General features: G+C 41.2%; 1 protein-coding gene across 3 annotated transcripts in view; it reads right to left on the bottom strand.

The window, feature by feature from the left end:
* Positions 1–1,578: 1,578 nt before the first annotated feature.
* The window catches only part of ncalda (neurocalcin delta a), a 66,134-nt gene continuing 46,138 nt past the window's right edge, over positions 1,579–21,574 (bottom strand). For all 3 annotated transcript variants that reach the window (XM_005456774.4, XM_005456773.4, XM_003452092.5), the window contains 4 exons: positions 15,881–16,290; positions 8,714–8,819; positions 7,565–7,684; positions 1,579–3,801 (listed from right to left, as the gene is read on the bottom strand). In XM_005456774.4, the coding sequence (XP_005456831.1) occupies positions 7,587–7,684; positions 8,714–8,819; positions 15,881–16,258 (582 nt within the window). In that variant the 5' untranslated portion in view covers positions 16,259–16,290 and the 3' untranslated portion in view covers positions 1,579–3,801; positions 7,565–7,586. The remainder of the gene's footprint in view (positions 3,802–7,564; positions 7,685–8,713; positions 8,820–15,880; positions 16,291–21,574) is intronic.

The raw sequence follows: 21,574 nt of genomic DNA, 5'->3' as shown, positions 1-21,574 counted from the left end.
TTCCCTTCACATGTTAAGGATTTGAAACTGCAGCTATCATGACGTGTCACTTCCAGGCTACAAGGAGCACACTGGGCTGATTTAGAGTATGCACTTGTAACTTTGCAAAAGTCTTTTTCTGTGTTTGTTAACAAACAACCCTAAGCCATAAAGCATTGTTATGCCATAAGCCATATTTCAGAGCTTGTTAACCCTCCTTAAAGAAACCCTGTAAAGTAGCACCTGCCTTGAGGAGACTTCAGGTCAGCTGGAAGCAACATTATACAACAGGATCAATGAGCTTCTGCCAGCTCCACAGGAGAATGTTATCGAGGAAATATTGCAGCTCTATCAGTCTGAGGCTTTCCAGGAGGTTATAGCAATGTGTTCCTTCTTGCAGTCAAGGATCACTCAGTGTGACAGGTTAACTGTGACAGGAAGCTGAACGGACAAGTTTTCAGTGGATGCTACAGGTGTGGAAATGGTACAGACAGTCCAAGAAAGAGCAGTTTGGGTCAAAAATTGTATGTAATTGTAGTCATGCTAGTGATGTGACTCTGGATCAGAATATTGATGGACTTCAGTCCAGACTGAAATCTTTAATCGGTGACTCCGTTGACATTTTCAGTCATACTGATTACAGGTGTACACCTCAGTGGTTTTCTTTTTTTACTTTGACCATCCTAGCATGACTAACAGTTGCCTAGTGGTCTTTGCATCACATTGCACAGCAGTATTAGCACTTTCAGGAACATAACCAGAATTCAACCAGCTAGCAGCCAGTTGAATTGAGTCCCCTCAAGTTGTGCTCATTGACTGATGGCAATATGTATATTTTTTGCAAACCTCCAACAATGTCTCCGAGAGTGTTTGCAATCAGCCCAAGTCAGGCTTTGCAGAAAGATTGAGTCTGGTGATGCCTTGCAATGAAAGGTGGTCATGAATGTGCAACAACCTCAAGCTCTAAGGTGTAAAGATATCCCAAACTTTTTGCTAATAGCTTATTGGGAATCACCTCAGTGATTATCTTGAATAATATCTTGTAATGTTATGTTGACTCAACTAAAGATAGAGTAACAGGCTGCCAGTAACAAAGTGCCTAAGATACAGTTATTTGCAGGTAGGAACACTGGTTTGAGTGGTGAGTCAAGGATGCCAAAAAGGAACAACCACCTCTGAACCAAGGAGGTGGCCTAAATATTTAAATATACTGTAAGATCTTTCACATCTTACAATGCTGTGATTGCAACCATTCCCCAACTCTCTGTGAAAAGTGCTAATGGCCACTGATCAATTTACATATTAATGATCATGAAACTGACCTCGCAGCCCATTGTTAGTTGGTCATTATGCAAATGTACTGTTTATAATGTTGTGGAAACCTGCTGAGACTGAAGAAGTCACTTGGATAAGTGACAAAACTTTTCTCACATGTCCAGATAAACCAAATCAACTTTCTGGGATCTGTGGAACTGAAATGAGTGAAAAAGAAAAACTTTGAAAGAGCTTCAGAAAGTCTGTCTCCTTGGAAGGGAAATCTAAAGAGTGTTTTGTCAGACAATAACACCGTGACACAGTGTGGAGTGGGAGATTTTACAGTAGAAACTAATGCACTGGTCTGTGGTGGAGTAACTGTGACTGTGACACAGTGTCTGCTCATCTTCCACATTTCTTGTCACTTATTAGCCAACATGTACACAGCTAGCAGTTTGTCTTTAATCATCTAATTCCACAATATTCCACAATTAAGCAAACACCACATGATTACTTGCACACAATATATTGTAAATTTAATTCTTGCCTTTGAATTTGACCAAAAAAAAAGAAAACAGAATCCTGTGTTCCAAATCCGTAGTCACTAAATACAATATACCATACAAAACCTACAAAATGCAACAATTACAAACATTTTGTCCAACGCTGAACAATTGTACAGTATAAATTTATACAATACTGTTTTTTTTTAAATTTTATTTGGCACTTGACCACAAGATGCTTTCTTTACGTTTTAACAGAAACGTTCCACATGACAGCGTTTTTCTTAAAAAATAAAAAAAAAAATCATAAAAAAATAATAAATGTGACACATTATGACAGTATCATTGCAGTAGTTGTGATTCTCTGTTTGTTGCTCTGCATCTTTTTTTTTCTCTTTACATTAAAAAAAAACAAACAGCAGTTATTATACTGAACATTCAAAGCTTTTTCTAATTGGAACATGTTGCAGTTACTGAAACGGCTCGGCTGGGGCCTGGAGGAGGGCGGGGTTACATTCAGGGGTGGAGAAGTTTGGTTTTTCTCTTTTCAGGTTTTCTTTGAAAGCAGAGTGAAGAATAGAGAGACAAAGGAGAGGAGCACGGGCCGAAATTATGATATTAATCCTGCATGTGAGACTGTGGGGCCGCTGCTCACTGTGTGTCACGTGCTGGAGACACGATTGAATGGTGATTTAATGATGGAGCTCTCAGCTCTGATAGCTCAGTGCTTTTTTATAGTTGCCTCACTGATGTTGTGCAGGGAAGTCAACCTAAAGAGCTTCTTCCGTAAACCTACAGACGCGTCAGCTTTGTCGATCCACACTCTGTCAATAACACTGACGACACAGAAGCGAGCACAGGGCTGAATAGCGCTACCGTCTTGTTTGATATCCATAAACACACACTAAGAACACACACATGCATGTAAGTCACATGCATATGTGCTATGTTAGTCTACCCACCCCGTACCCGACAACTGGTTCAACATGCTGCCTTTAAAAACATCAAAAGTGAAGAAAAAGCAGTTTTGTTCTTCACGCAATTAAAAGAAAAAAAGGTTTGCATGCTCGATATCTCGCCACAGCTTAAATAAACAAAGATTAAAAAAAAAATCATTATTATTATTTCACGACGTTTGTTCATTGAGCACTGAGCGCTCTGGACTACATGGGTTTGCTATACAAATGTAGAGGTGCACTTTAAAATATCTACACGGTACTCAGATACTTGTTAGGACTACTTTTCTATTTCTGCCTTAAGCTAGCGCGCGGTGACGGCCTCAGCGTTGCTGCTGCCGCTGCGAAACACAGACAGCGGAGGAGAGGGACGCTTTCTATCCTTCAGTGAGACCTCACAGAATGAAAACTACTGATCAGGGTGCTTATGCATAGTAGCGTAATATCACATGTTCTTGTTGGCCCAGCACAAAATATGGAACAAAGTCTATCAAGTCTGCAAATAAAAGAAAAAAAATTACACAAACACACGTACACATTCTCACAGTAGAAAAGAGGAAAGCGGTACTCGTTCCGAGTGAAGGACAAACTTCACAGGTCTTCTCTGCAGATAAAAATGATCTTGCCTACAGTACTAAACACCATCATCTCTCTCGTGGTCTTGTGCACACTCTGTCTATTATACATGTTAGAGTGATGGAGGCTCTGTGCGGCCCTGGCCGCAGCCTGGGGGGTTACAGAGAGCCAAGCAAAGACACTGATACAGAGACTCCAGTTTATACTGTGTATGTACAACCTACTGTAAACCTTCTTTAAACTTGGACATGCCTATAGGAGAACTGAGGAATGCAATTACAATCAGTGGGGTTTAATAACCTGATGGGACATCAGTCTTAGTTGGAGTTCGGAGGGTTTCAGATAAACGGCTTTACAGAGGGGTGTGGGAGGGCTGGGAAATTGGAGAGTGTAGCTCCTGTGGCCATCTCCTGTGTGAAAGTCCTCAGTGCACATTGAAAGGCCTGTCTTCTTCATCCTCTTCATCCTGTCAATCTTCATCATCAGACTCTCCACAGTGGAGAGTTGTGGGCATTTAGCACCCCAAAGAAGCACTGTGGAGACACAAATGAAGATCAACAGTCACACACAGGTGCTGCCATGTTCAAAATATGGGACCGCTTTTCATCAACACTTCCGGGCTTTTTTCCACTTCGTCAACCATGTGTTGCATGCTGGTGTTGTTACAGGTAATATAAAAGCAGTTGAGAGGCAGTTCCAGGTTATCTCATATCTAAATTAAGTCTCTAATCTTTTTCTTATTTTTTCTGGTTTGTTGCACTGGAAACAAAATCCTACATACTTGAATATTCTGTCACATTTTAGAGCAGATTACGGTAGGCTAGACTGGTAAGATTGCAGTCAATATTCTGTTAACCCCGTGAGGTGTAAGTGATCATATGTGCTACCCTAATCCCACCCTGCAGCTGCGGAGAGCAGCACCAGCCACTGGTAGCAGACGGTGCTTTGCAATATTAAACTAAAATAAATACCTGAACCCCAAAACTCTATCGAGATCATCCACAATAAAACGCTGAATGTGTTTCAGAACATTTTTGCTTTTGTATGTATTATTTTACAGAGTTGAACTGCATCAATATCACATGATAAAATGACTAAAAAGCTTCTGTTACAGATGTGTCCACAGCAGAGACAACATAAGCATGGCTATTATTGTATGCATCAAACTCCTTATAACTGCGCTGTTACAGTTCCAAGTTAGCACTTTCAACACAAGCTGAAACCGAGACTCAGTGAGGCTGCGTCTTGATGCTAGCTCATCTTAAATTGGTCATGTGACTTGTACGCGCTGGTTTATTCCAGAGGGTTACATCGACTGAGAGCCTCTCGTTCTGTTTATGGCAGTGAATTAAAACAGAGCATTTAATTCTGTTTTAATTGAATTAAATATAATTACTACCAGATACATCTGCTAATTCATTTTCAGAACAGGCTGTACTCGCTCACGGTATATTTTGTGCTTCCTTGTGTTAACATTCTCTCACTGGTTGGTTTGTTGGTTCGGTCCAGTTCTGTTTTGTACTGTGCTGAACCTGGACTGCTATTAACTGGCAACAACACAAGAGGTCAGAGGTTGAAAACAAAGACAATAACAACAGCAAGTGTGTTCTTCCACACATGAACTCTTATTATGAAGGAGTAATGAGGGCCATCACACATGCTTCACAACACGTTTCTAATTTTTTGCTGATAAGCCAAGGAGAGACATGGAGGAGAGACATTTGATGAGAAAGATCTTAACAGAGGATTCTTCTTAAGGGGCTTGAATTTCGTATTATACTTTTTTTCTTGCAAACACACCTACCTATTCTAGCATTTACATGCAAATTCAAAAGCCTGACTACAAAAATATTTGCATGCTCTGCATTTATTGGGCGTCTTGTTATTGTTGGCGGCTGTGGGTGCCATAAATAGCTGCTGTTATGTGCACTAGCCCGCTTTCTTAGTGTGAACTGAAGTGTTGTTTTTGCTTCTCATTTGCAGTTTGAATTTTTATCCCAGGTAGAACCCCCTGTTGCTTTTTCCTTCGGTAGTTAGATTTCCGTTCATGATTCCAGATTGAGACAAACGCGTTTCCGTTTCTCTACTTCACGAGAGCCAAATTGCTTTTTCTCTTTCGATGCTGTTTTAATCAGTCTAATTAATTCAGTCTAATAACCTGAGGTGCAAACTGTGATCTAGTGATGAGAATAACGGCATGTCCACATCTATTCACAGCTAAAGATGGGAGAGGAAACAGAGTCTGTGTATGGGTATTACCACGATCTCACAGGATGTAGACAGGATGCATTGTTTTTTTGCCCTTTGTTGGCACAACCAGTTTTAGTTCTGAATCCAGAGCTTTATTTATCAGTCTGCGCGATCTCTTTGGTCAAACCAATGCTCAGCTGGCACAAAAATGCCAGTTGTTTGACATCTATTTGAGCTAATGTATCACATTCATCAGTTATTATAATTATTATTAATTATTATAATTACTATTATTAAAATTTAGTTTTTTAAAGCAATGGATTTTTACAATAGCATAGCATTTATATTTGCACACAATAACAGAATTAAAAACACACGAAAAAACAAAAAATGATCACAACCAACATTATTAGTCCCCAGGATAAGTCAATCACTGGAACTTGGCATAGTAATGGACTGTGAGGTTGCAGACCAAGAAAAACTCCACTTCTGCAGAAGAGAACAACTTCAAGCCTGACTCAAGTATGCTAAGGACAACATGGAGAACGATTATGCTTACTGGAAACATGTGCTTTGGACAGATGAGATGAAACTAGAGCTCTTTGTTAACACTCTTTGGGATGCTTCAGTGCATCTGGAATTGGGAATCCTTTCAATGTGGAAGGAATCATGAAGAAAGAAGCCTATGTGAAGATTTTGAGAGAAAACTTTAAGCAGTCACCAGCAAAACTGGGTCTGGGTCATCAACACGACAACGACCCAAAGCACACATCACTCCTGATGAAGAACTACCTCCAGAAGACCAATGTAAACATTACTGGCTTTCCTGCACAAAGCCCATACTGAAAATCTGTGGGGTGAACTGAAGACCATGAAATATGGAGGAGCTTGAGAGATTCTCCAAAGAAGAATGTGCTGGGATTGCTCAGGAGACGTGTGTGAGGCTTGCTGCAAACTTCAACAAAGGACTGCAGGCTGTCAAACAGCAAAAAGAGTTTTGTATTTTTGTAAAATATTTTTTTTTGTGAGCAAAGTAAAATGTAATCCAAAATCCCAAATAAAGCTGGGATGTTTGGAAAAGCCGTGTTCTGTCATCATATGTACATTATGTCATTCTAATCACATCTCACTGTGTTCCTTTTTTTCATGATATCCCTGATATATTTTAATTCATATTGAGAATAAAGTCTGCAGTGTTTTTTCTGTGTAAAATACATTTGGAAGAATCTTCCAACATCTTAAAGCTTTTAGCATTACAAATTCTGTTCGATTATGCTACTACTCTACGGCAGCTCTGTGAGAAAGGACGGTTGGGGAAACCTACAGAAATCATCATCAGCTGTCAGCTGCAGGGAAGAGTGCAGAGGTGATGATGACACGACAATGATTCTCACAGATGCTTTACACAAACACAGAGAACAGCCAGGCTTCTCTTTCTCCACTGATTTCAACAAACCACAACCTCATCTTGTGACACGCTGCTGTCAGATTGCTGTTGTAACTCATCTGTTGACTCACAGATCTCCTCTTCACATTATCTGATTCTTGGCTCTTGAAGTTACAGCTGACATCGGGAAGGTTTGTCTTGTAGTGCTGCAGCTCCTGCTGAAAGCTCAGAACCATCAAGACAGAAAAAAAGAGAGAGGTGCTCACAGAAACATTGTAGCTATCCTACACACGGAGGCTTTAAAAAGAAGAAGCTTCTTCTGAGCATCAGCACCTGCTCCAAAATACCAGGCCACCTCCTACAAAGTCTCTCATGTCAGTCCATGAATTACATGCAGCCACAAAGTCACTGACACTGTGGATGACCCATCCCACATCCTACACTGCGCACGCAGCCTCGGAATAGATTCCCTCCAGCAGACGTCTTCTCTGCCCGCAAGGCAAAACCGTTCGTAGGAGAAGCGGGTTTGTTCCTAAGGCTGAACCTCAGCCCTCCACCGATCCGACCACACAGCAGCACCGTCAGCACGCCTAGCACGACTCTAAACTTGTTGGATCGGTGTTTCTCTTTTACACTCTCAAGTTTAAATTTACCTTTAACTAAACTTTAACTTCAAAGATAGAGACAGAAGTGAATTTTACTGCTTAAAGGAGCCTTACAGGTTGTGTCGATGCCTCAGATTTAGAACTGTCCAGCACTGCTGGGGTCGCACTGCAACAGGCGCACGATGGAGGGGTCGCTCTTTGCTCCTTTGATGAACTCTTCCAGAGACAGTTTGCCTAAAAACATCAGAACAAAAATGATCTTTTTATAATTCATATTTACGTGCACAGCTGAAGAAGAAAGAATCATATATACCAAAACAGTGTGAGATAAAAAAACTGCATTCCATGTTAGTGCAACACACTGGCGAAGAAAATCCTCAAACAGGAAACGTTCCTGCGTTTGTCCGTGAAGTGTGACTGTGTTGGGTCCATTAACATTTTAAGTGAGATTATAACAATTTCAGGGTTAATTTCTTATGCTTATTTGGTAGCATCTTTAGTTCAGAGGCTTTACAACATGAACGGTACATTCTAATATGTTCCGCTTCTCACCAAAAGGTGGCAGTGTTGAGACAGGTCCTCTCTTCTCTGATCACTAACAAACAGACTAAATCTCCCCAGGAGTTGTTCTCCACTTGTGATTCTCATTACAAGAAGTAAAAGACACTTCCATGCTTTAGTCATTGTGCTCTCTTGCTCTTGCGTCATCTTGCTCCCATTTTTCTCCCTTTTCCTCTCCATCACTGCCCCACCCAGCACCATCATCCATCTCTCTCTTCCTCCTGTCTTATTTGTGCCTCTCCTGTGCTTAGGGATCACGACACAGAGCATTACTGATGCATCAGAGAGCTGCACAAGTCTAACTGTGTATGAATCTCAAGTGTGACGTATGTGAATGGTGCTGGCAATGCAGGGCTTCGTAAAAAAGGAGACTTTGGTGACAGCTAACCAGGTGGTAGTTACAAACAGCGTGCTCTCATTGAATCACTCAAACAACAAACTGTTTTAGCATGAGAAAATTTAGATGCATACTCATAAATACAATATTTAGATTTAATACATGTGGGACAAAAAAGAGGTTAACCTTTCATCCAGAGTGATAAACATCCTAAAGCAATTATCAGTGAGAGAGATCAAAGATCAATACACAGGGAATAATAGTCTTTGTGCACTTTATAAACTAGGCTGTGTGAAGTGTGGATAATTTCATCTGCTGCAAGTTAAAACTACTGGAAGTAAATGCTACATCAGAGTACTTCATACCGTCTCTGTTGGTGTCCATCTGCCTGAAGATCTTCTCTGTCCTCTTCTCAGGTGTCGACTCATCTTCGGGCATCTTCATCACGGACGACACCATCTTATATATCGCCTACAGAGAGACACACACAGTAAGGTCAGATGAGCCGGGTACTAATTTATGCCTTCAGCTGTAGAATCTCACACACATTTGAAAATGATTGCAGCTGACAGGCGTGATTCTGGCCAGCGTTTTTCTATTGGTTGACGCGACTTTTCATTGTCGCAGCAGATCTAATGAAACCTCTTGTCTGCTTCTGCCTGCGTGTATCTTGCGTTATGTGATTGGATAGTTTTAGCCTCTTTTTAAAAACATTTATGATTACTGAACGGTTTATTGCTTATGTTTACTGCTGATTAAACAATGAACAGCTGAGTGTGAGGTCTGTTTTGGAGGCTGTAGATAATGTATGGAAAAGGGAGGGATTCCTGATGCAGTCTATGTGCTGAAGATTTTGACCTGTTCAGTTTTGTAAGAGATCGTCTATTCTATTTTTGTAACCAGGAGAGTTTCTGGGTCAATATAAAAACTCTACTACAAAACTACAGTTTGAATAGCTCACCTGCTCTCTCTCTCTCTCCCTGCTTTTTTAAAGGTTACCACATTTGCAACTACATAATCTTATTTTTGGACACCACTAGAGTAGCTTTGCATAATTTGCAGTTCATAATAATGCTTATTTAAACTAAACATTGTGATTGGCTGTCCCTTGGACATACCCCCTGGTCCGTCAGATCTGTCACCGCAGACACACGCAGTGATCATAGAACAAAATATACAAACACACATTAACTTTATCATACTGCAGGTAATCAAATTGGGGTTTTTATTGCTTTTCTTTCCAAAGCTGAAGTCTTAGGTAATGCTAGCAGTGCTTTTCTTTTCAGCCTTCAAAATCCCTGCTGCTTTTACTCGGCTTGTTATACTCAACATCCATTCAGACTAAAAGCAACAAGGTCTTCCACTTTGTCCTGCTGTAGCGTGCCTTGACAGAGTTAACAGAAATCACTGTTTGGAAATCACTCTCGAGCAGAGAGCGCAAAACCCCAGAGAGTCCCCTGTGATATTTGCTTTATTGATATTAGGGACATTTATGGTGACAAACACACTGGTTACTGAGCATATTTCCACAGTATGTCCACCTGTTCAGAAGTGATTCCAATATGCCAGCTTGTTGCACTGCTTCGCCGCGCTGCGACTGCGTATTTGTGCTTTAGGTAGCGAGGCTTGGAGACCAACACGCAGTCTATTTATCAGTGTTGTGTCTCCTTTGCTTTCTGTTGCATTGCAGGCTGTTTGGCAGTAAACAGTGAAATCACAGCCCACTCTATCTGTCTCTAATAAGGAGGCGGTTTTGAGGGGAATGGGAGCTGACATGCGAACAGATGAGGGATGATTGTGATTACAGTGCAGCCAGAGCTTTATATAGGTGCTGGTTATGCTGCCTATTACCAAAGCGGCAGGGCAGCTCGGGAGTTCAGGGACAAGAAGCAGCCAGAGTGACTTCACTTTGGAGATGGGTCTGTTATTAATTGGCATCCTTCAAGGTGCTGTGAGTAAAGTGAGCCGGTGTTGCATGTTAGGGATTTAGCTGCTCATCTAATCCAGCAAAGCAACACGCTGTACAATAAGCTCACATTTCTAAATCCCCAAATTACAAGCAGCCAGTAAGAAGTGAAGCGACGTGTGAAGCTAAGGACTCTGAGCCCAAGAGAGTCTCAGGATTTTTGTTCAGAACTTTCTAAACGGATGATTCTGTGAATACAATACTTGGAAATGCCACCTTATGGTTTTTCCAGTAAACTATTGTTTGCTTCAGCTAAAGACATCAGGGAACAAACTATACTGGTCTGTGCACTCAATTTGGTTGCCCCAACAACCTTTGTATATTTTATTTTTGTAATAATTGGATTCGTTTGGTGTGTTTCATGTTTTGAACAGGCTCTATATAAGAGGCCAACACCAGAGGACAATCTTCTACTTCTTATTTTAAAGGTTTAGTCACTGCTAACCAACTAACCTCTGCCCTTCCTGGCTCACTTACGACTTCACTGATTATGACATCATTCAACAGCCTAGGCACCTTTCGCTTTGGAGCTCTGTTGCAAGCAGGAGGACAACACCGCAGAACAAGGACTACCAACGAGAGCTTTAGCTTCACTGAGCCTTGGATTTCCTCCATTATGAATTCATTTTTAGTCACTGGTTCTGGCACAACATATTTTAAAAACCGCAACTACCCCACCTCTTATAAAGAAATCCAATCGAAATTCTAAAGACCAATCCTGAGGTTATTGTCTAAAGTTCTACAGAAAGTTGTCTTCCAACAACTTCCAACAACAACCTTGTTTTACTCAATGACAAGCAGAAGAATTTATAACTTTTATGTAATTTCAGGATTTTTGGTTGATATTCCGTCTCTCTCCATTCACTAGCTGGACCCATGTCCTCATTTTAGTTTTGACGGCGTTTTTTTTAGTAGATAAAGGCGAATGGCTTAAATATGAATTGGCAGGGAGGGTGGGGCCCGAAAACGAGAACGAACAGCTTGTAGAGCTGGGGGGTCGTATATAGATAAAACCAGAAGGGGTGCGTTTGGACGTGTTGTCTCGCTCCTGAAATTCAGATAATTTATCTCCAATTAAAATGAAATTACCATAGAAATGAGAGATTCTTCATTATCCTTAAGCTTCCTTTTAAATGTGCTCAAACATTATTTCATTAGATTGACATTTCAAATCAGGAAGTATGTCATCAGTGACAGTTGTTCATTGGAAACGCGGGTATTTTTTTCCTACATAGTCACAATTATTGCTACTGCAAATTTTCAAGAAATACTGTGATACAATTTAGAGGCTATATCGCCCACCGCTACCTGTCATATTACTGAATAACACTGGCTTTACCGGAGTTAGCCTCCTAAACCAAAAGTAAAGCCAGTTCCTCAGCCTTGCTCTTTCTTCCCCTGCATCCAAAGACAACAATCTTTGTCTTAATAAGTCAGGTCTTTCTGTGGTTTTCTCTTCACATATGACACCCTGCCAAATGCTGTATCCTCCCTACAGTAATTGCCTGTCTCCATCTCAACTCTCACTTCCCACTCTTACTTTGGATTCTTGTTATATCTCCTGGACTTTGCCTGGGCATTTTTTTCTTCTCTGCCAGTAAATTTCTTATAATTTATCTGTAGCACCTGTATAGGTTTCTTATTTTCAATTGTAGAGTCAAGCTTCAGCCATCTAAGTAGTACCCATTGTACAGCCTGAATGTCACAGGGAGAGAGAAGGCTCTTTTATATGCCTTGAGCAAGCACACAATAATGTCTCCAGTGAAGCCAGAAACAAAGGCACAGGTGTGTGAGGGCAAATAGAGAGAAAAAGACTATAACCTAGCCACTTGTAAACTTGAGGGAGAAGAAAAGCAGGATTGCACAGGGCTCTTGGTTTTTACCTTCCCTCAGTATAATACAGAAAAGCAGAAAGGCACCATTGACAGAGGAAGAAATGCAAAGAGTGAGGGAGGGCTTCAGCTTGGTCAGACTTATTTGTGGAGCCGGCTGAGCACCGTTTGAGTTGGTCAGCAGTAGCTACACAAACACAACACAGAGTCTTTCGTATCACCCTCACACCATAGCTGAATATGTTTCCCACGGTGACTTTATCCACCCGAGCAGCTGCCTATTCATCTACCCCGCTATTCTGTTCAGTCCCTTAAATTACTAGTATGAATGTTCTCTGCCATCTTCTTCTTCGCCAGTGGAGACAATGGACATCCCTCTGTGCTCGTCTGCTCTGCTGAAGGCACCTCGTTTCAGATGAAAGGTAGAAAGAGGGTAGATATCAACTATTGATGAGACAGAGTTCAGATTTTGTCATTATCTGAAAAGGATGATCCAGGCTGGTGGTGATCCATCCAATTCAATTACTCTCACAGCAAAGCTAATTATGATCATCACCAGCATTTACACACTCTCTGCAGGAGAGAGCATTAGCTAGCTGGGAAAAGCTGGAGCTCCCAGACACTATGGCGAACGGAGGTGAGAGTGCACGGGAAATATGAAGACCACAGTGGGAGGACAGACAGGGTCCTTAGAGTGAAGCACTGGCAAGTGACACAAGATAAGAACACATGTAAGATATTCTCACATGAATATAGAGGAGAATATGACTTATTACAAAAGAAGACAGAAGAGCTCGTGTGATTATTGTACTTGGGTGAACAAGGCTCTGTTTGGCTGATGTTCAGCATGTTTAACATACGTCTAGCTAGTTTTGTCCATTACTACGCCACCATTTGTACATGTGAGGTTGAAGACACTGTCTTATCTTTAGAGGTATTTGGTAAAGCACATTTAAAACGTGATAATGGTGCTAGATTCAGCCATTGGACCAACAAGGTGATTGCAATTCATTCTGAGCTAGACAGTAATGTATATAATAAACCAAGCAACACATGGGAGCTGGTGCTGGTGGTGCTACAAGGAAATATCAGGGAACCAGAAAGATCTACAGGCAATTGGATGCAGAGCTACTACTGTTAACCTTTCACCATTATCATCGGGACACAGATACACAGGAGAAAATGGATGCATTTACCTTTATGAGTCACCTGTCGGATCTGCCGTCTGATTCTACTGGAAGCAGCGTGTGACTGTGATCACACTAATCTGCAGGCTTTAGTCAGATTCAAGGATTCTTTTTTAACTTTAGCAATTCCTTTTAAAGGTCTGTCTGAAAACTCTAAAATAACGTTTTCAAAATCAGAGGCAGAGCCTGGAGCTTCCAGACCCCTCTTCTTCTTTGGATTTGGGAGACAGACACCCAGTCTACCTTTAAGATTAAGCTTAAACCTTTCCTCTTTGATGAAGGTTATAGTTAAGGCTGGATCAGGTGTCCCTGAATCCTCCCTTAGTTAAGATGAAATAGGCCTAGCCTGCTGGGGGCTTATGCTTATGCCCAGTGTTTCTTTGTTCCTTACCTCACCTATGTGTTTATACATGTAATTTTCAGCAGTTATTAAACTCTGGCTTACTCTCTTATGATTTGCCTTTTGTCTAATATCTCTCCTCTTTCCCCTCAACTGGTCACGGCACATGGCTGCCCCTCCCTGAGCCTGACTGAGGTTTCTTCCTGTTAAACAGGAGTTCTTCCTTCCCACTCTCACCAAGTGCTTGTTCATTGTCTTATTGTTGGGGGTTTCGTTCTAATATTGTACGGTTTTATCTTACAATATAAAATTGTGAATTGGCGTGATTTAAATAAAGCTGAATTGAACTGAATTAAAGCAAGCTTTTTCTCTGCAGAGGCAAGGGGCTCTAAAACAGACTACAAGCCAAAGACAAAAATAGATGAACATAGCGTGCACGTCTGCACGTGACACTAAAAAGTTAAGATGGCACAGAGTTCTTCATAATTATGCACTTAAAGCGTTACCATTTGCAACATACTTGCACTCACACGTGTTTCTTCAAAATTCATTCATATTCACATCAGCTGAATAGACGCGAGCATCTGAGTCACTGCTTTCTGTTCTTTTGTCCTTGTGAACAGTGCCACCTTTTACTGGAAAATGGGCAGAGGGTTTATGGTGTAGAAAGAAGTGACAGTGTGAAGTCTGACTCATAGTGGTCTTAAAGTAATGGGACTAATTTAGCCTTGAAGCAATGATAGGTGAAGCAACACAGCCTGGCTTAGCTCAGGTTTAAGGCATTGTCATCTAAACAGTGGTTCAGATTGTGCTGAGAGAAAGTAAAAGTAAAGCCACCATGCATTGGTGAAAACAAAATCAATTATATTCACAGCACTTATTATTATTGATGCCAGAATGAACATTTTAGAGCAACAAAGAGTTAATCCACAGCACGCTGGATGGGATGACTCATAGAGACCACCCCAAACACAAATATCATCAAGCTGCCTTGTGCCTTAAACTATTCAGGCCGTGTTAGCACGCATCAGTTTTTATTTCATTACAATTATCCACCAATATATCACTGCTTAATTCCTTTTAGTCACCTCCTCCTCAGCCATATAGAGCCATAGTAACACACACAGATGTATAGTCACATATGCAGACACACTGCATTCCTTTTGGGTTAATCTGTAAAAAATAATTGCTTCTTCTCATTGCTTCCTGTTCTTCCTCCATCCCGCCTTCCCTCATTATCAGAATACACAACATAAATGGCCTGTTTTGAAAATGGCTCACACACTGAAGATCTGATGAGAGTAATTTGAGTGAAACTGCAGTGGGAGAGACTGGCCGGCATGTAATTGTGAAGGAAGTCAAATATAAACTGTGTTTGTGCGTGTGTACATGAAATAGTCTGTTTACACGAAAGGCTTTTGCAGGAAATGCCACCCACGCTCGGCTTTCATCCTGCTTTTCTGTCTTAAAGGTGAGCTGTACCTGGCTACACGGATCAGAAAGCAGATGTTGAAATTTTCACAGAAAAACAAAATGTAGCTTATTTCAAAATGATCAGAGTTTTCATTGAATTTCATCTGTTTCTTTTATTTCCTTTTCTTTCTTGGACGTTTGAAAGTCTGCATAGTGTGCTGCGCTTTTTAGTCTGCCTTCATTATCTTAATAAATAACAACAGGTGAGCAAGCAGTGTGATTTAATACAGACGTGCCTCCTCATCTGCCCAGCGCTGTAGCTTATTCTGGTGAAACATGCAGTCAAACATGACAGGGTAAGAAATAATAGAACCTGCAAGCCAAAAGGATACTGAAAGCGATGTAGCCAGTGTGGATTAGGCTGAGCCCGAGTTTCATTTGTTCCTGTAAAAGGTGTGGAGCAGAGGGAAAATTTGCTCTTCTCCTATCATGACAGGGCTACAAGCCATATATAAGATGGAGCTGAGCTAATTAATCTCTGAGTGTTTCCAAAACTGCTTTTACTTGGCAGCACAATGAATGTTTCCAATCAATCCAAATGTACCTTTTAAGTACACTGACATTTTAATGCTGGCAGTAAATAAGGGCCTGAATGACGTAGCTCTCAGAAATCATGTCAATGTGGAGGCACATCCAGCACCATGTCTGTATGAACGTCCTTTCTCTGCTCATGAAGAGTGCTGGAGGCCAGACAGACACTAGACACTTTTCCATATTCTACACAGAAGACTCACCTGCACAATCTCCAGCATCTCAGCTTTACTGATGTACCCGTTCCCGTCCAGGTCGTACATACTGAAGGCCCATTTCAGCTTCTGCTCCAGCTTGCCGCGCGACGTCACGCTCAGCGCGATGATAAACTCCCGAAAGTCTATTGTCCCATCCCCGTTAGCGTCGAACGTGCGGAAGACGTGTTCGGCGAACTTTGAAGCGTCTCCGTAGGGGAAGAAGTTACCGTAGATCTTCTTGAACTCCTCCATGGAGAGGTTCCCGCTGGGGCAGTCCCTGAGGAAGCCCTTGTACCACTCCTGGATCTCGTGCTCGGTGAAGTCGGTGCTCTCCAGCAGGTCCTGCATCACCTCAGGGCGGAGCTTGCTGTTCTGCTTCCCCATGTCGTCGGTCCTGTCAATCACTCAGCTCACAGCTGGGAACACAGAGAAGACAGCGAGCTTGAATTTGCAATGTGACAAAAGTAATAATGTAATTTCTAGTGCTTCTAGTGTTAACCACTGTGTTAACCATCTTTGTACTATCCTATAACTCCATGAGTCATATTATACAGCCACAAAGAACAAATGTCTATTAGTGTGAAACATGCAATGAAAAAAACGTTTTGCAAAGGTGAGAGTTGCATACAAATTTTCCACTGAGGAGTTGCTCAGTTTAGACCTGTGCTGTGTCATCAACTGGTATAATCAAATGTGTCTGTTTTTCTTTATAAAGCACAAGTTCATATCTGGACTATCAGCTACACAGATGAGCTAGCTGCTGTCTCCTTTAGCGGCTTTGCCTGATATGAAGCAAAAATGTAAGCAAACCCCTCAGACGTTACGTTGAGCACTCTTTTTTTAAAACTAATGGAACTTTCCATGGAAAATAAAAATAGCTCTGTGGACCCTGAGTGCACACAGCACCAAAAGTACATGGATTTAATTACTCTATAAAATCTCCGCAAACACACTTAACTGGGCTTAGATGTGCTGGAAGGAAAAGGCAGCACAGTCAAATGATTTGAAGACTGATCTGCTTAACAAACATCGTTAGATTCATAACCTCTCGAGAAAGACAATTTCTCTATTGTCTTCCTGGAACTAGTGATATCAGTGTTTGCGGTCCAGATCTTTATGAAGAGGTTAAAGCTTTACGATCCCCATCTGCAGGCTCTGAGCTGAAATGTTCGTGTAAAGTGAGAACGTTTACTTAAAATAGCGACAATGATGATTCATTAACTTTGGCTATATAGCTAGAGCAAATGGACCATTGTATTACTTTTAAGACAGTAAAAGCGACGGCGCTCATAAAAGCTGCTCGTCAGATTTCTTGTTGAGCAATTGGTGACTGTTGGCTAAGAAGATCATGAAGCATCTCAGGGAGCTGATTTTTATTTGTGTATTTACTTTATTCTTTTATGTGTCTTGATAATCACCCTGTATTTCACTGTTTCCTAGTTAGGCTATATAAAATCAAAATGCTTAACAACTGGGTCATTCAAATACCCAAGCACACTGTTTCTTCTTAAAATGTCCACTCCCAAGCACAATCGTGTTATATAATGCCACTTTTGTTTTGTCTGCATTCAGTTAAGATATTATTTCTCGATGACGCCTTATTTATTTTCTTTATTACTGCACTGGAGACTCAGTAAGACATGGAAATACTGACAAGTACAGCTGTGAGGTGGGCTTATCTGCCCTTTTGGCGACACAAACAGGAAGTGCTTGCTCCTAATCTCAGAGAGATTGTGCTCTCATTATACTAACTATAGTGTCAGTGTGTATGTGAGTGTACAATATATGCACAGGCATACTTTTCAGTATGAATGCAATCACAGTATATTTATAAGTACCAAGATATGGTGACTGCATATGCTTTGGAATTGATGTGTTGAGGTTGTGTACATTTGTGTACAGTATATATTCAGCTCTGTGCGATGTGCTGTTAGGCCTGCCTTGGCCTGCACTCTGAAAAGGAAATGAGTCACTTATGTCCTCAAAACCACCATGAATAAAAAAGCATGTTTTAGGAAACCATAGGAAATGAAAGCCTCTTTTTTTACGTCACGACGAACAGCTTGTTCACAGTACTTAGCTGAATACTGCAATCTCAGAGAGAAATGAGAAGCATAAAAGAGAAGGTGACTTCTTTGCAGTCCAACCCACCAGCAAGTTCAGGTCATATCAAGGTTTGACTAAGGCCGTCACCAAGGAAAAATATCCCCAGTGTAAGCAAGGCTATTTGAGAAGTGATAAGTTAAGTGAGTGCTGAATTATCTGAGCTGCAGCCATGCTCTAAATCATGGTACAATAACCAGGCAGGCGCTATAGAACAGCTACCACTTCTCTTCAGTAAACAGGGTAATGAAAAGTGCCCTGATGCTTGGGTGCTACAGTCATAATCAACTGCTTGAGGACCATGTGACTGATGACACAATCGCCTTTGTTTACTTTTTATTAAAAGACTTCTGCTAACACGGACTCTTAGGGCACAGATGCATGCTATAATCCCAAAGTATGAATTCTGACAAAAGTTAAACAGGAATAAATGGTCAAATAGTATGCAGGGTTTGAACTTCTCTCCTTTTTGTTTGTCACACAGCTGTTTCTCTAGCTTTTCTGTGAGCAACCAAACGCAGCGCTACGAAGGCCTACAGTGAGGCACTGTCCCCATATCTAAACAATTATCATGTCCTGCCTCATGATATTACAGCTGGCTTTTTCTCTGAGAGTGGCCAATATAAACACTGTATTTCCAACATGGTCAGACACCACAAATTCATTTTCTTTTTCTTTCTAACTGCTCTAAAAAACAGCAGCTATGCAAGCAGCACTAAAGGTGGTCTTAAGCCCAGCTGCACTTTGAGCTACATTCTTAAGATGCGAGGCCGACATGTTCACTGCGTTTACTGTCACAGTTTAGTGCAGCTAAGCTGATGATTATGTAATTAGTTTTCAATATAACTCAAAGCACCAGACAAACTGGTAACAGTGCTTTACAACAACATGAGTGGAGTTCGCTGCAGTCCTTCCCTGATATTAAGATCATGTGATTTTGTTTTTAACACTTACTCAACCAGGAAATGAACTTCAAGTGAAAAATGTTGCACTAAGTCAGAGATTTCTTAAACTTCAGTAGTTCCTGTGAGAATCGCTGAGGCTGTATAGTATATACAGTTATGAGAATCCATTCATTTACATTTCTGCAAGGCTGTAACTCGCAATCTGTGACTCTGTCAGCTCAGAACAGATTTCAGGCTAACTTGATTGTCAAAGGAGCTTGCAAAGAAAAGCGTCTGGACTTCTTTAAGTTGCTTGAAGACGTTTCACCTCTCATCCGAGAAGCTTCTTCAGTTCTAAGGTAAAATGGTGGAGAGTCCCAGATTTAAACCCAGTGGGAGTATCCCCCCAAAGAGGGACAAAAGGACCCCCTGATGATCCTCTAATCACCTGAGCCAAGGTGTGCAAGCTCCTTTGACTACGATGACCTGGATGACTGAGAACCTTCACAGGCTAACTTGATTCAACTTAACTTCAATGAGCTGCAAACTGACTCTGTCTTACTGCCATTTTTATCTCATTTTGATGGGCCAAAGTTGCTTTGAAGATGGCAGCTGACTACAACTGGTTGCAGACGTGTTCCCCTTCTTCAAAGCAACTCTCCAAAAGAATCATGTCTTTTACTGAGCTACGGAATAAAGATGCAACAGCAAGATGTCCATTAAAGTTTCAGGCCTATCAGTGAGACTGGATGCATTCAGACTTATATCATGTTCAATGTTGCAAACCAGATCAGAGGTTTTACAATTAATATTAAAGGGAACATGAAACCAGCAGTAGGTAATATAAATACCATGGGCATTTATACAGTACATATACTGGGAACTGTGCGTGTCTTTAGAGAATTTCACTGCAACCTATCACATATGCTAGATGTTACACTGTGAAGGTGTAACATCTACCATAGAGAGATGCTGCTAATGTAACCAAATGGCTGCAAAGCTTGTACAGAATATGAAACATTAAGCTATTTATTTCTGGTCTATTGTTACAATTTTGACCCTATTCGGAAATAAAAATGAAGCAGTGCTTACTTTCAGGTGGTTTCGTCAGTGTTTCAATGGTGCAGTCTCCTTTTATTAGATGATTCACAGAAAGAAAGAAATTCAAGGCCTTTAAAATTAAATGAAAGGAAATGACGGACACATGTGATTTTTCATTTTTCTTCTTTGAAGCAGGTGAAGCTGAACATTTAAGGTTTTGGTTGAATAACTTTCAAAAACTCTCAAAATTACCACAGTGACCGAATGTCAGCAACGGACCCTCGGAGCGGTTACACCACAGTCTGTCGCCAAGCACTTCACCTAATGAAATCCACAGCCGTAACCCTGTCCGCTGCTCTAACACCGGCCTGCGTACATACACAGACACATACACACTTACAAATCTGTAATTAGTGACCCACTGTGCCCTGTCACCTGCTATTATACACTCTATTTCCAGCGCGTACATATACGCTCACACAGCCCACACACCCCACACACCCCACACACCGCTGCAGCCATGAAACCACTCTGCCAGTCCTGATGACATGCTTAGCCAACCGAGGATGCTCCTGGCAACCCACTTGATGATGACATGGATTTTCAGCTGAGGCCTGTATGTGTTTTTTTCTGGACCACTGGAAGTTCTACGTTTGTGGTGGTTACATCTTCATGTGGTCTTTTTTTTAATGACCAAAAAGTTCCTCAAGGAGAGAAAAAACAAAACTGGCTACTTCTACAATGGATAGACGTTCTTGCGGATAACATTACCATTAATAAATTAGTGTTATTGAGAACTGATTTTCGCTATCCTTGGTAAAAATACACAAAGGGGACTGTAAAACTCTGATCTCAAGGCCCGGCAATCCTTAGGACAACAAATCAGACAGATGTCTATGTATATGTACTGTGCTGTGCATAAAGGATTGACAGCAGTTGACATTAAAACGAGTACGCACTGCTGAGTGACAGGACACGTGTCAGAACTTCTCAAGGCTGCTGCATCCTTCAGTGTGCTCTTCAGAATGTCAGACAATGGAAAAGCTGGTTTCTTGCATTTCAGGCTGGGGGTGCTAAGTCCTCATAATATGTCCTCCAAAAAAAGCTACATTCTTGTGTTAGATAGGCCAATAGATGGTCCAGTTTGAGTTTTGGGCTTCTTCTAAGCATTAATGTAGTCCAAAGCATGCCTAGGAACCCACGGAAGCCACTTTCATGAGCAGAACATCCACTGTGTGGAAGATGGATAGTGGTCCTGGATTGTGGATCCAGGCCAACGTTAGTGATTTTTGCTGGATTTTATGGACGTTTAAACTCTAGCAGTGACCCGCAGTAGTCAAAAATTTTCAGTTTTTCATTCTTCTAGAAATCTTTTTATGATAATCAGTTTGAAAGTAGCATGCAAGATAAGCAAACAGGGTTATGTCTGAGCATCTTATCTTGGTTTCTAATTACTACACATGGATAACCTCAAAGGTAATGTAGTGACATCCAATTTCAGCCTCAATGTAAACACAGGCATTAAATGGTTCCAAGACACAATGGGGGCTTGGCTTAATCCAGCTGATACTGGGTAAGAGGTGGGCTGTGTGTTGGACATGGTGTCTGTCCAGATACTAACACTCAGACCTTCACGATCACATCCTCACCTCTGCCGTCAGAATCACCAATT

The sequence above is a fragment of the Oreochromis niloticus genome, linkage group LG11 (genome assembly GCF_001858045.2).
Source record: "Oreochromis niloticus isolate F11D_XX linkage group LG11, O_niloticus_UMD_NMBU, whole genome shotgun sequence".
Classification (NCBI taxonomy): domain Eukaryota; kingdom Metazoa; phylum Chordata; class Actinopteri; order Cichliformes; family Cichlidae; genus Oreochromis; species Oreochromis niloticus.
Note: the sequence above shows the minus strand (reverse complement) of the source record. Positions and strands in the feature narration are given on the sequence as shown.